The sequence below is a fragment of the Borostomias antarcticus genome, assembly GCF_949987555.1.
Source record: "Borostomias antarcticus genome assembly, chromosome: 4".
Taxonomy (NCBI): domain Eukaryota; kingdom Metazoa; phylum Chordata; class Actinopteri; order Stomiiformes; family Stomiidae; genus Borostomias; species Borostomias antarcticus.
In genome coordinates, this window is record NC_140237.1 from 26356018 (window position 1) to 26370652 (window position 14635).

Genomic DNA, 14635 nt, shown 5'->3' on the forward strand with positions numbered 1-14635 from the left:
AAAGTATCATAACACACACACACTCAAACACACACACACACTCTCTCCCTCTCTCTCTCTCTCTCCCTCTCTCTCTCATATTCAGACATCACATGTGACTGCTGTCCTGTGAGAGTAACAGACCACACCAGTGACACTTTGATTAATCTAATCTGCTCCACTGGGTTAGACACACACACACATTCACGCATGCACACACACACATTCACGCATGCACACACACTCAATAAAAAATAACTTTGAATAAAAATCCTTATGACTCATTTAGCATGATTTTAAATGAACAATATGAAAATTGTATAAAAAATAATATAAGAAAATGTATGTTATGCAAAACTAATGTAATATCTACGTTTTTGTGAAAAACTAGTGAATTATCCTAATTTGAACCATGATCTGTGAGAGGTGAATAACACAATCTTTTTTTTTTTTTCACTAAATATTGATTGAATTGATAGTAATAAGAGGTACAAACAATGTTTATCTGAATTTTGAGGTTTCTGACAATTTTTGGATAATTAAATATGCACTGGGTCACATTGACCCGGGAATATTTTGGCTGTTACAGAAAAACGAATATGACAGGAGGGTTAATACATCCATGATAACGTTACAACCACAACTGAAGTTAGCCTTTACGGGTTGATTTTCAAGTAGGCTATTTGTGCAGTGGAAGCCGGCGACGGCATGAACAAATGATAACGAGAAGAAGGATGAGGATCGTCTTGTGACATGCAGTATGCCGCACAAGCACACCACAGTGGAACGCTTCTCGAATTTGCAAGTCACCGCTCTAGAGACCTAAAAGTAGCATTAAACGCGACATGACTGTTCAGACGGCGGGCGCGTTGCAAATAATACCACCTCTGAAAGCGACCCAGGTTGGATTTAAAAAAAAATCTGATTTCATGTGACTTGCACTGTTCAGACGGTCATGAAAAAATCTGACCTGAGTCGCATGTAGGCAAAAAGATCGGATTTGGGTCACATTTCACTGCCGTGTGAACTAAGCCTATGGGACAACATCACAGATGTGGTTTGGTTGCAGAAAAGGGCTGGTCTTTTTCATAGTCTTATTCCTCACTAGGGCCGAGTCCATGTAATTGAATGTTAATGCAGATTTGATTTAGTTTGACTTTATTAATAAGAATCTTGAGTGCCAATAATTATGTTAGTGACTATATATGCGGACATTAAGAAAAATGGAATCCCAAACTCAAGGTTATATAAAAGCTGTGACGGAGACAGACAAGAAATTACCTCAATACTTAAACTTTTACTGAGTTGAGTAATCACAATATCTAATGCATGTAAACATAGTTAGATTTTGGTCATTGGTACTGCATATATCATCCCGCATAGACTTCCTGTGTGTCTTTTGAGGGTTCTTCATGGGATAGCATTGTGTGTCTTTGCAGCAGTGCATTGAGAGATATCCCTCTCTCTCTCTCTCTCTCTCTGCTATCCCCAGTTGTAGAAATAGATCTTCTGCCAGACGGGAAGGTAATCCATTAGAGGACCTGGTGGGAGAGTTTTAGAGCATGACAAGACAGTAACAACACAATCATATTCTCAATTATATTTCACTATATAATTATATTTTATTTTCTAATTCTATTTTCTATCTTTTTGAGGCAGAAGTGAATTAGTACTTTAATTCAAGACAAGGGCAGACTTACATGGTCACCAGTGAGCCAGGCGGTGTGCCTGTTCATATAACACAACAAGGATGCAATAAGGATGATCACTTACGTGCAATCAGCCCAACTCCTGGTACATAGTCAGCCAGGAATCTAAGTAGGAAAATAATCCTTGTTCTGTGTGAAACAAAACATTAGTTAATGAGGAAGTTTGAAATGCATTATTAATTGTGATGTGATTGTATGGGTTTGTATGACATTTGTGTTGCAGACCAGTGCAAAATAAATGTACACATTGGTAGGGCTGCACGATTATGACAACAAAAATCGTGATTATTTAGTGTGATTAACTATAGCGCCACAAGAGCCACTGACATGCGCTAAAATCAGCATTAAAATCTATTCATAATTACCCTCATCAGGTGAAGGTTTCGACCTTATGAATTGTGCAATCCAACATTTAGGGCCATTTTAGCATTTTTACAGCACTATATCATATGCTTGTATGGATAAAAGGATGCTTGTTTATGCAATAATACATTCATAGTAGTTTCAATTCGTTGTCAGATATAAAATCTTTGATTGACCAACAGTCAATCAAGTCAAACAAGTTTTTACCATGGAAGTGGCATCAAGTTGTTACTGCTATCCCTCCCTCTAATAGGACACACCTGTCTATCATATAGCAGCTAGCCTGTTACAACCAACTCAAAAGCAACAAACTAGCTTCGGGAGATGCTCCATTTAGGGAGTGCTCTGTATGTTTACCTAACTCCACTAATTGCAAATTAGCCTTTGGGGACCACATTGGAAATAAATGTTGGTACAGTAAATGCTTTACATGTTATCCCCTTAGTCCGTGTGCTGTATGGTACTGTACGGTATGGTACTGTATTGTATACTGTATTTTGTTTAAACACAAATAAATCTAACCTAATCTAGCACACACGATTGGTTTCCTTGATCAATGGTTAGACTCCAAAATGCATTTATAAGTACACATTCCCTGCTGGAAATCATTCTTAGCGCAGCCAAGGTGTCATCACTGTCTGAGAACCTTGCCCAACATTGTAAATTCAACTGGCTAAGCTGATTCTACTTACTCAGAGTATCTGTCATAGAAAGGTGAACGTAGCAGGTAGTATAGAAGGAGGAACGCTCTTCTTCTCAACTCTGCTCTTTCCAGACGATTCAAAGATTTAGTGTCGCTCAGCAAAGCAAAACTGGGGAAAGAGCAGACAAGGGTTGAGCATTCCTAGTTATATTCTTATCAGGGTTGTCAATAGATAAATAAATAAAAATATGTTATTAATTGATCTAATTAATCGCATATACCATTTTGTGCTGGGAAAAGTCCTCAAATTTAGATATTTCAATTAAAAGACATTACATTATTGTGGCAGACGAGTAAGGCATTGAATAGACATTACAAAGGGGTCATCCCTATGTTCCCACAGCCCTACAGTATGTTCCCACATTTCTAAGATTTAGGCCCTATGTTCCCACAGCCCTATGTTCCCACATTTCTAAGTAATCATACTGCAAGGGCATGAGGCGTGTAGCGTGGGAAGAACGCTTCTTGTGTTGACCACGATCCGTCCATAGGTGGCGCTATTGCGACCATTTTGAAAAACCAAATGCACAATTGCGCAGATAATACTGCACAGATTTTCATGTTATTTGGTAAGGTGGTGTAGCATGGAGCGAGGAACCCCCCCCCTCAAATTTTGATCGCAATCCAAAGCCACGCCCCCTTGATGCTGATTGGTCCATCCATAGTGTTTGCTCAATATCTTTGGTTCTAAAGGTCCCAGAGCCACCAAGTGATTGAGTGTTTTTTCTCCCATAAATCAAGTCCATAGTAGAGGACAGGCCCCCTCAATGCTGATTGGTCCACAGTGTTTGGATGCTGGGGACATTGAAATCAGCGTGAATTTTATATGGGACATGTGCCATGCTACACACCTGAGTGTTTTGATTGATTAGGCTAATGTCAATTCTTGCTACTTAGCTTTATGTCGCCACCTACTGGCCCTGGACCGGGAACATTGTTTAAAATATTGTGTTATAATTGTGAAATTTGAAAAATTGGCTCCGTCAGTTCCTGGCTATGCCAATGCTCAATGCCCATGCCCTGTCAGATGGATTGGTCAACCCAATGAAGAGAAAAGAGGCTTCAGACAGGCACACACACACATACTTTTCTCTATTATATAGTTAGATTACTTAGAAATGTGGGAACATAGGGCTGTGAGAACATAGGCACGCTCCCATTACAAGAGGTGGCTTTAGAAGTTAGTGCCTAACTGCTTCTGAATAGTTAATGACACAGAAAGAACACATGTTTGTATTCCTTTGCTTGTTAAGGAATGAGGAAAATGAATCATATTTACCTGGTTATTTCCAGGGCTCCAGAAATTACCCAAGGTTTCCAGGAGCGTCTCCCACATAGCCCAAGTGAAAGCACTGCATTTGTGCTTTAAGAAAATAAACACAACAAGATTATATAAGATGGCCAATACCCTTTCATGCTCTTTATTCAGTAAGTATTTGGAGAAATATGTACTGAATATGTTAGGAAAAGTTCATTAAAAGGGGTTGACAGAACTACTATATACTACTATAGGCCTCTCCAATATCCACACATAATAATAAATATCAACTTATTTGGATCCCTATTCGTTTTTATTCTTACTGGAATCCACAAACAAAAATAAATCAAAAATACAACAGACCTGACCTGAGTTTCCTATACTCCTATACGTAGTTCCATAGCCATACTGTAGCATAATGCCAGAGGATTCCAATGGGATTTGAGAGGTTAGTGACAAAAACTGTTATAATAAAATAAAAGCTACAGACTACACAGTATGAACTGTAACCAATGACAATCCCCCAGTATATTGCTTTAAAAGCTTCAATCAGTGATATAGGGACAGAAAGCCAAGGTAGGATACAGTGCACCAGTGGGCGTCCAATGTAGAGGGACTCTGCTATGGTCTCCTGGACACTCAGGTGTGTGGGAACAGAATGCAGGTCTTCATTTACACAACCATGCTTCTTTGCCTTACGAGGGGCGCCCCACAAACGACTGTTCACAGTGGTGGCTAAAAGCAAGCAGGGAGAAAGATTTTAATTATTTCCAAGGATAAGAGGTTACTGTGAGAAATATACAAATGGTGGCATTTTTTTAAATGAACAAGTGCACAGTAAACACCAATGACCTATTGCCCCTATGTGTCAATGAAGCAGTGGAAGCAAAGGTAAACATGTAGGAGTAATTTGCAGGTTTATCTATCTTTCTATCTTTATTTTAGATCACCAAATGATTATCTATCTTTCTTTCTTCATGATTATCTATCTTTCTATCTTTATTTTAGATCACCAAATGACTCCCGAGCGCGGCACCGCTGCTGCTCACCGCTCCCCCAGAGGATGGGTCAAATGCGGAGAACAAATTTCACACACTCAGGTGTGTGACAATCAGTGGGACTTTAACCTTTAACCTTTATTCTAATGGTAATACATCAGTGCACACTTCAACAGGAGTACACAGGAAAAGATTCCACAATCTGTCATTGAATGTGTGAAGTTGAAGTGAGTGTCTTTGTCTTATTGAGTGTGTGAAGTTAAAGGAGTAGTAAAGGGAAAATGCATGTTTAGCCCTGTTTTAAGGTTACTTATGATCATATACAATGGTTCAGATCAAAACATTGACAAAACTAGCACTTTTGAGAAAGTCTGATAATTGCTCTACCACCGTTTAGGTCATACAATGGATGTGGGTGGGCACCTTGAAAAATCATTCAAAAACATGTTAAACTCTCGATTTCAAAAACAAGAAGCTCACCGAGGGGGTAATTGGTGTTCTGACATCAAATTCGCCACAAAGTATGAATCCTGTAGGGTTTTATTGATCATTTTATGAAATCCATTGACTTGTATTGAAGCGACTGTTGTAGATGTGTAGATCAATCCGCAGAGGGGATTCAGGAAGCGGAACTACTTATGGTAGTTATTGTTATTGTTTATGTTGCTAGGCTACCTAGTTTGCGTAAGTTTACACACGTATGTGCTGCGACTAAATAGTTCTATGCTAAATATTTTAAAAAGCCTTTCCAGATGAACTAGAATCTTACTTTATGGCGAATTATATGTCAGAACGCCAACTAACACCTCGGTGAGTTTCTTGTCTTTCAAATTGAGAATGATTTTTCAAGGTGCCCACCCACATCCATTGTGTGACCAAAACGGTGGTAGAGCAATTATCAGACTTTCTCAAAAGTGCTAGTTTTGTCAACGTTTTGATCTGAACCATTGTATATGATCATAAGTAACCTTAAAACAGGGCTAAACATGCATTTTCCCTTTACTACTCCTTTAATGTGAGAGGCTTTGTCTTTGGCGGCTGTAGCTCAGTTGGTAGAGCGGGTCGTTCAATGATCGAAGGGTCAGTGGTTCGAATCCCAGCTACGACTGTCCACATGTCGAAGTGTCCTTGAGCAAGACGCCTAACCCCAAATTGCTCCCAATGAGCAGGTTAGCGCCTTGCATGGCAGCTACCGCCATTGGTGTGTGAATGGGTGAATGAGAGGCCATTGTAAAGCGCTTTGAGTGCCGCTAAGGTGGAAAAGCACTATATATGTGCAGTCCATTTACCATTTATTGAGTGTGTGAAGTTAAAGTGAGTGTCTTTGTCTTATTGAGTGTGTGAAGTCAGTGAGTGTCTTTGTCTTATTGAGTGTGTGAAGTCAGTGAGTGTCTTTGTCTTATTGAGTGTGTGAAGTCAGTGAGTGGTTTGTCTTACTGCTGCCCAGTGTTCTCATCAGCCGTCCAGACCGCTGGCCTACGAACGAGGGCTCTCCTGGGAGGTCTTCATGCTCCATGTCTGGACAGGGAATACCAGACCATTCACACAGTTTACACCTATGGCTTATATTAGTCACTGGTAGATACAGTGACCTTTCAAAGTAATGTGATGCAGTTATCATGAATTAATAAAAAAATAAAGGGTATTATTGAATGTGGTATGCTGGATGGATATAGTGGTCATTGTAAGCAGACACCCCGTCATTCACCTCTCACTCAGTGAGATCGCTAAATTCATTCATCTATCAGAATAGAGACTTTGTGTGGCCCCCATCGTGAAATAAGCAACTTGGCATTTTCGGGCCACTACCTGCTGCTTTTTCACAGATCTGAGCAAGACTTAAACCTAGAGTACCCTAGGACAAAGCATACAATAACATAATTTTTATGATCACTCCCTAACTTTATCTGAAGAGAACATTTTGCTGATGAGGTTGTCGGGCTTCCCAATATTATATTCTCAATATTATATCCCAAGGGTTTGTGTTTTTGTGATTGAACAGGTCTGATTAAGATTTAGGTTACACTCTGAAAAATCAGCAGGTAGACCACAGGACACTAGCTTTAACAGTTTCACTTTGGGTGCTTGTGTCTTTGATTAATTTCCTTGCGCCACATTTTAATGGGATAACATTACATTACAGTAATTTAGCAGACACTTATCCAAATCGATTTAAAACTAGAAATGGTGCTCGGAGAGCACAGACCATGAAGGCATTTGGTGGCTCTTTTGCGCGCGCATGTTCATGCCAGCAAGACATGTTCGGTATTGCTGCATTCACTGGCGCTGGGCGGAGGTAACAACTACTCGCCAGAACCCACAAGTTTCTCAACTCACACTTTTTAAACAAGTGACTAAGACCATAATCTAGTGCAAAGTGCAAGAATAGTGAAATATAAATACAATAGATCCTTAAGAGGGTGAATCTTCGTAGTACTTCTTGAAGAGGTGAGTTTTGAGCCTGCGGCGAAAGATGGGCAGTGACTATGCTGTCCTGACGTCAGTGGGCAGTTCATTCCACCACTTCGAGGCCAGGACAGAGAAGAGCAGTGACCGTATCGATCGACTGCAGGTGATATGAGATGATTAATAAGATGACATGAGAACTCTGACCTCTGTTGCCAAGGTCTGCCTCTCTGTCCAGGGGGATTATGGGAGGTGAAGTCTGAATGCCAGATTTGTACCAGAAGAGCAGCATGAGGCGCAGGATTGCTCTGGAAAAGAGAAAGAGATCAAGAATATCATGATTGAGATGAGATGGAGATGAAAAGGGTGAGGGCATCACACCTGGCACAATAACCATATAACATTGACAACGACCATGATCACAAATATAATCTGCTACACTAAAGGACTCTGATCTCAGGCGCTAGCGCCCATATTATCATCATTCTAAACGAAAATTGAATTGAATAGATTTAATGATGGGCCGTCTTATGTTTCTAGACGCAATGTTAAACAAATGAAAATGTATTAATAAGCAGTGAAAAATATGAAAAGTCTGGATGTGCTGTAGTAACATTTGAAGCCATGAGGGGGCACTGTGGCAATCTGAACATAAGTGAATTCACATGTTGCTGTTGACCACCACTAGATAAATCGGCTATGTAAATAAGCCGAGTTATTTAGTGGCCACAATTTTCGGGTAAGGCGAATCGAACCTCAAACCAATTATCCTCTAGTGTGCACCCAGCATTACTCTGCTCTAACATCTACCGGGTTTGGAGGAAAGGGGCAGGCCATGATGGATAATTATCTAATTGGTTATAATTCTGACCATTTTAAAGCTCTTTTGCTATGATCTCTGAGCTGGTTCCACCTTGAGTTTACTTTGTGAAACAAATATTCTGACTTCACAACAGTTCAAGCTCCACCTACCTAGTGGGTTATCTTACTGGAATACCCCTGAGGTCTATAATGATGAAACAATGCACAACTGTCTTGAATGCCAATAAATCTTATTCAATAAGGATAGAGGAGTTCAAATTTCCTTTTAAATCATATTCACAACTAGAAAAGGTCAGTCAAAGTGTGCATACCTCCACCCATGGTGCATGTCGTACAGCTCAAATCAGGTTTTCATTGATAAGCAGTTCATTGTTATGGGAGGACATACTTTGCTATCTGGATGAGCCCGATGACCATCCAGCGCCCTCCTTCTCCCCACGCCCTGCCAGCTCCCATCTCCATGAACACCTCCACAGACTCAAGAACCGAAAGCCAGATAAGGAGCTTCTGCTGAGAGAGAGACTAAAAGAGAAAGAACACACAACACAAAGGAGTTGAGAAGAACTATTAAATGCTCTATAAAGTATGGAACTCTGATCCGCATACAGCTGGCATGACAACATTGACAAAGATGTGTGTGCAGGTTGGCAAATATTGATCAGTTAGTTGGTGCCATCTTCCCCATCTCACAAAAATCACCGTCAATACTAAAGGTTGAGTTTAGGTTAGTTGATTCGTCTCTGGTATGGAGAAATTCTCCTCAATGGACCCAGATGTAAGCACTGTCCAGAACATTCGGTCCAACATTATACTAGTGGAGTATGACATCATGGTCTCATAACTACAGGACGCATGTGGGGCTGGTGCTGGGAGCAGCTGGTGAGAGGGACCAGAGGATGGGAAGGCTTAGGGTTCTATTAATACATCCATGGAGGGACCAGAGGATGGTAAGAGTTAGGGTTCTATTAATACATCCATGGAGGGACCAGAGGATGGGAAGGGTTATGGTTCTATTAATACATCCATGGAGGGACCAGAGGACGGGAAGGGTTATGGTTCTATTAATACATCCATGGAGGGACCAGTGGATGGGAAGGGTTAGGGTTCTATTAATACATCCATGGAGGGACCAGAGGATGGGAAGGGTTAGGGTTCTATTAATACATCCATGGAGGGACCAGAGGACGGGAAGGGTTAGGGTTCTATTAATACATCCATGGAGGGACCAGAGGATGGGAAGGCTTAGGGTTCTATTAATACATCCATGGAGGGACCAGAGGATGGGAAGGGTTATGGTTCTATTAATACATCCATGGAGGGACCAGAGGGTGGGAAGAGTTAGGGTTCTATTAATACATCCATGGAGGGACCAGAGGATGGGAAGGGTTAGGGTTCTATTAATACATCCATGGAGGGACCAGAGGATGGGAAGAGTTAGGGTTCTATTAATACATCCATGGAGGGACCAGAGGATGGGAAGGGTTAGGGTTCTATTAATACATCCATGGAGGGACCAGAGGGTGGGAAGATCATAACATAAAGGGGAGAAAAGGACGTTGAATATTTGGAGAACTGTCTCCATACAGTAGCTGAGCTCGCTGGGAGTCTCGCTGCTGTGCGGACAGTGTACAACATGACATCCCCTGAATCCAGACAATATCCAACAATAGACTGGTCTCAGGTAAACCTGGTCAGTAAAGCCAAGGACATCTGCATCTGTGGAAAGTTAAAGTATGCTTAAATAGAAAGGGGGCTTGTAAGATCCTGGTCATCATTCCCCACACACAGTACCGAGAAATAAGAATGATGAGCTGGTGGGTCAGGGTGGGGCTGTATTAGTCTATTGTTAAAATATGGTAAAGGATGTTAGCTGTCTATCACCTGAACAATATATCAAGGACTAAATGATTTGTCTCAGCAGGATCTTGAAAAACTTGTCCATGCGTTTATCTTCAGTAGACTCGACTACTGTAACGGTGTGTTTACAGGTCTCCCCAAAAAAATCGATCAGACAGCTGCAGCTGATTCAGAACGCTGCTGCTCGAGTCCTCACTAAGACTAAGAAAGTGGATCACATCGCTCCAGTTCTGAGGTTTTTACACTGGCTTCCTGTCTGTCAAAAAACTGACTTTTAAATACTACTGTTGGATTATAAAGTACTGAATGGTCTAGGGCCAAAATATATTTCTGATCTGCTGGTACGTTATGAACCATCCAGACCGGCGCAGGCCTGCTTTCTGTCCCCAGAGTTAAAACAAAACATGGAGAAGGAGCGTTCAGTTTTTATGCTCCACATATCTGGAACAAACTTCCAGAAACTGCAGGTCTGCTGCAACTCTGTTCTTTAAAATCAAGACTGGGAACTTTTCTAATTATTCATTCACACACGGCACTGTAACTTTCATTCCTGTATTTTATTTTTCCTGAAATTTGTTTTTTTGCATTTCGTTTTATATGACCTTTTATGTGTTTCTTGCACTCTGTCTTGATGCTTTTAATGTCTCATGTAAAGCACTTTGAAATGCCTTGTTGCTGAAATGTGCTATAGAAATAAACGTGCCTTGTCTTGCCATGCCTGGCTGATCATTAATCAGGGAGAGTTTGGAATCAAATCAAATCAAACTTTATTAGTATAGCGCATTTCATACACAGAGGCAACACAATGCGCTTTACACAGAGCAATGGGAGGGTGGGCATACGACCCACCCCTACATATTCCAGAGGGAACCAAAAAAACTGTTTCACCCTGGGGCCAGAAAAGTGAGCTGTAAAAATTCTTCCCTGACCTCTCTCAACGAGATGATCGAGCAAGCTCCTGCAAAATGTTTGTCTATTATTGGCTATGAACATACAGTATACATAGCTGTAAACATGGGCTAGATACTTCATAAAAGAGATAACTAACAGGAGAGTGCACAAATAGTTACAGAGAACTTGCCTACATGGTAGGGCATTATGTGTTAGCTATCCCTGCAGTCTCTAATATAATATTTAAGTGAATCATATAACAAAGCACAGTAAGCACTTAGCAGAACAGGCTACAGGGCATCCTGCTGCAGGGTGGCCTGCAGGAGACAGGGGGAGTCCACAGGACCTGTTTAGAGAATAAGAGGGAGAGACACTAGGGAGGAGGACAGGGTTAGTGGCTATACTGGACATCCACAGCAGACACGGAGGTATCTATCGGACTCAGGGTGGTCTGCGGGTTACAGTGGGGCATCCACTGGACCTGGTTAGAATGTAGGAGGGAGAGAGAGAGGCACTAGGGAGAGGGGAGGCAGAAAAGGGTTAGAAGCATGCAGAGCCATAAAAGCAAAACAGATATTAAAACAGAACGTGCCAGTTGCAGGGTAACCAGCACAACTGCTGGAAATAGGATAAGAGTTATTCAGGTCTGACAAAATAATAAGGTGCCGTCTTCATCATTCATCTACAGACTACATGGGTCAATAAGTTTTAATTTGATTGAGACATTTCATGCCTTGCTTGGCAGGGTTAGGGTTAGGGTTAAACCTTAGGCTATGCATGAAGGTTTGGCTCCTCTGTGATTGGCAGGTGAGGGTGAGAGGTGAGGCTCCTCTGATTGGCAGGTGAGGGTGACTCACCGTCGGTACGGTCCGACTCATCCCTTTGCGTAGGATACCATCATTCAGCAACACCAGCAGATTGGAGGCAGAATAGACTTTAAAACAGACACAATGATATAACAATCAATATTTTTAGAAGGAAAAGACACATGCCCTAACATACCCCAACTTAACAGCTAGCCCAAATTACCCCAACAAACCCTGGTGTTGATGCTAAGCGTAATCGTAACTGTTTCGATTGGACCAATCAGCATCCTCTGAGAGACAATGGGGTAGTAGGCTGTTGATCCAATCGTCTGTGATTTAATTTTGGCAACGGCCATTGGCAACGCCTCCAGGCTCAAATGGTTTGGCGGGGGGGGGGGGTTGGGGACTCACCTAGTTCGGAGAGTTCATGGCAGTTTGTAAACCTTCCTGCAAATGAGTCATAAAAACACCAATTATAATCCATAGATAATAGCAAAGTTAGCTCTAGCCCTGGTCCAGCTCTGTTATGGTTAGGCCTAGCTCTAGCCCTGGTCCAGGTCTGTTATGGTTAGCTCTAGCCCTGGTCCAGGTCTGTTATGGTTAGCTCTAGCCCTGGTCCAGGTCTGTTATGGTTAGCTCTAGCCCTGGTCCAGGTCTGTTATGGTTAGCTCTAGCCCTGGTCCAGGTCTGTTATGGTTAGCTCTAGCCCTGATCCAGGTCTGTTATGGTTAGCTCTAGCCCTGGTCGAGGTCTGTTATGGTTAGCTCTAGCCCTGGTCCAGGTCTGTTATGGTTAGCTCTAGCCCTGGTCCAGGTCTGTTATGGTTAGCTCTAGCCCTGGTCCAGGTCTGTTATGGTTAGCTCTAGCCCTGGTCCAGGTCTGTTATGGTTAGCTCTAGCCCTGGTCCAGGTCTGTTATGGTTAGCTCTAGCCCTGGTCCAGGTGGGTATTACACCCCGGTATACCGCCCCACCAGGGACCATTCATTGCGCCATAGACTTTCACTCAGTCTACATTACCGCATCTACAGACAATGGCCGCATTTCCTGATAAAGAACCTTCTTAAGGAACCCTCTTAAGCAACCCTTTGTATGGGAGTTAAGAAGTACTTTGGAGTTAATTGCTTCTTAACTCGTTCGGGAAACCCGGCCAATATTATTTCTCTACTCACCAAAGTGAAGGCATTTTTCAAAAGATGAAAGCCTTTTCTCCGAGGTGGCTACAGTTGCAGCCCCTCACATTTAATATAAAAAGCACTTTTTTTACTGTGTGTCTGTGTGTTTAATAAAGCATTCAGGAAAAATTTGAGTCATGAGTTGTGTATTTCCCAATTCTGTTAAGTGCTGTTTACAGTTGTTCTGATATTAGTATGATTGTCTGCCTACATTTATCTTATCTAAGAACCCCATGTTACTTACAATTTACTTCTAAGGGACAATACTAAACTGTACTTTCATATGTTCTTATGAATATAAAGATTATATATATATATATATATATATATATATATATATATACAATCTGATTCACTCAAGTGAATCTGAACTGATTCAAGTACTGTAGATGTCCAGATAAGCCAGTGTCTTGATCTACTTACTTTTGTCCAGAAACAGAAGTTGAACCAACAGCAGCAAAATAGCTAACGTTACAGGAATCATCAGTGTAACTGTTTTAACCACCGACAGCTACCTTTATTGTTATGGAAGCTGCTGCTAGTTGTGAGCTCATGAGCTAACTGGCTGTCGTGGTCGTATTGTGCTGGGTTAGCATTGGAAGCATTGGATCTGGGACCTATCTTAATTTACCAGCCATTATTTCACGTCATTTCAGTTCACAGCTATTTCAATGGCATGTCTAGCTGGTTCCGTCCTCTAACCAGTCCTGAAAAAAAACTCATGAGCCAGACTTGATCTGGTTTTAAACAGACAATTGAATTCTCTCGTATGACATCCATGTTGTTGTTCGTGTTCCGGAAATAGAAAATACAGTGAATGAATATCGAACTGACGAAACATACAGACTGATCCAACACAAACGTACACTAATGTGTTGGTGCCCATGTCAAGTTGCACGTGAACGCGAGACTCACCTGCAAGATAGGACAAGGTCCGTACCGTGCTCTCCAGCTGCGCGGTTGCTGCTGGATTCTTCGTGACATATTCCTGATACCGCTCATAATATTGCGTCAGTTTTTCAGTGCACATGAGAGCCATTCTTCGGAAAATTAGATCAGAAAAACATACAGCCCGACGTCCAGTTACAACCTTTGCCTGCGCAAAAAGCACACTTCTGATAGCCACAGTGTGTTCTTCCGGTCTTTGCGTAGCCTCGCGACACCAGGCTCTCATCTGTGGAGTAGTGTCAAAGAGTATGGAATGCCAAGAATGTACACTTGAACTACAGCACCCGCCTGAAGAGGGCGCTCGCATAGCGTCGCCGCCATTATGGACTGTAATCTGCTGCCGAATTAATCCAGTCCCAATGTCCACCCTTACAGACTCACAGACTTTGAAGCAAGTTCCCGCTAAGTGTGTGAGGGCTTAGAGAGCTGTCCCATTGACAAATCGTCAAGTGCAAGAGGGCTCTCTGGTAGATATTTTGAGCCCTTCATGCCCCCTTACCGTAAATCTGCACTTCTGCAAACTTTGCCTAAGGGAATTACCCACAGTTCACATATCGTTGTGATGTGAAACAGGGTTACCTGAAGAACGGTCAATAAACAAGCACAGACAGATCAACCAACCATAACATTCACGTTACAAAACAAAAATGTTTTCATGTTTTCAGGGGATTTGCTTATCTGCACAAGTAGCCTTATAATTGTTTTGGTTTCAATATTTTGAT

At 41.8% G+C, this 14635-nt stretch overlaps 1 protein-coding gene across 1 annotated transcript; it reads right to left on the reverse strand.

Annotated features, from left to right (window-relative positions):
- Positions 1 to 1166: 1166 nt before the first annotated feature.
- Positions 1167 to 14099, reverse strand: pex16 (peroxisomal biogenesis factor 16). Its single transcript, XM_084437267.1, has 11 exons — positions 13881 to 14099; positions 12204 to 12239; positions 11844 to 11920; positions 8627 to 8760; positions 7624 to 7724; positions 6448 to 6528; positions 4598 to 4747; positions 4034 to 4106; positions 2744 to 2863; positions 1753 to 1817; positions 1167 to 1520 (listed from the first exon to the last, which is right to left on the reverse strand). The coding sequence occupies exons 1-11, from the start codon at positions 14002 to 14004 to the stop codon at positions 1462 to 1464; spliced, it is 1020 nt and encodes a 339-aa protein (XP_084293393.1). The 5' UTR covers positions 14005 to 14099; the 3' UTR covers positions 1167 to 1461.
- Positions 14100 to 14635: the final 536 nt, after the last annotated feature.

What these genes read in the sequence shown, in the direction of transcription:
- pex16 (XM_084437267.1), bottom strand. Translation starts at nt 14,004, where the DNA reads ATGGCTCTCATGTGCACTGAAAAACTGACGCAATATTATGAGCGGTAT. An exon ending in GACCTTGTCCTATCTTGCAG is followed by an intron (nt 12,240 to 13,880) that starts GTGAGTCTCGCG and finishes ACTCATTTGCAG; the next exon opens with GAAGGTTTACAAACTGCCAT. An exon ending in AGGAGTTGGGCTGATTGCAC is followed by an intron (nt 1,521 to 1,752) that starts GTAAGTGATCAT and finishes CTCTCCCACCAG; the next exon opens with GTCCTCTAATGGATTACCTT.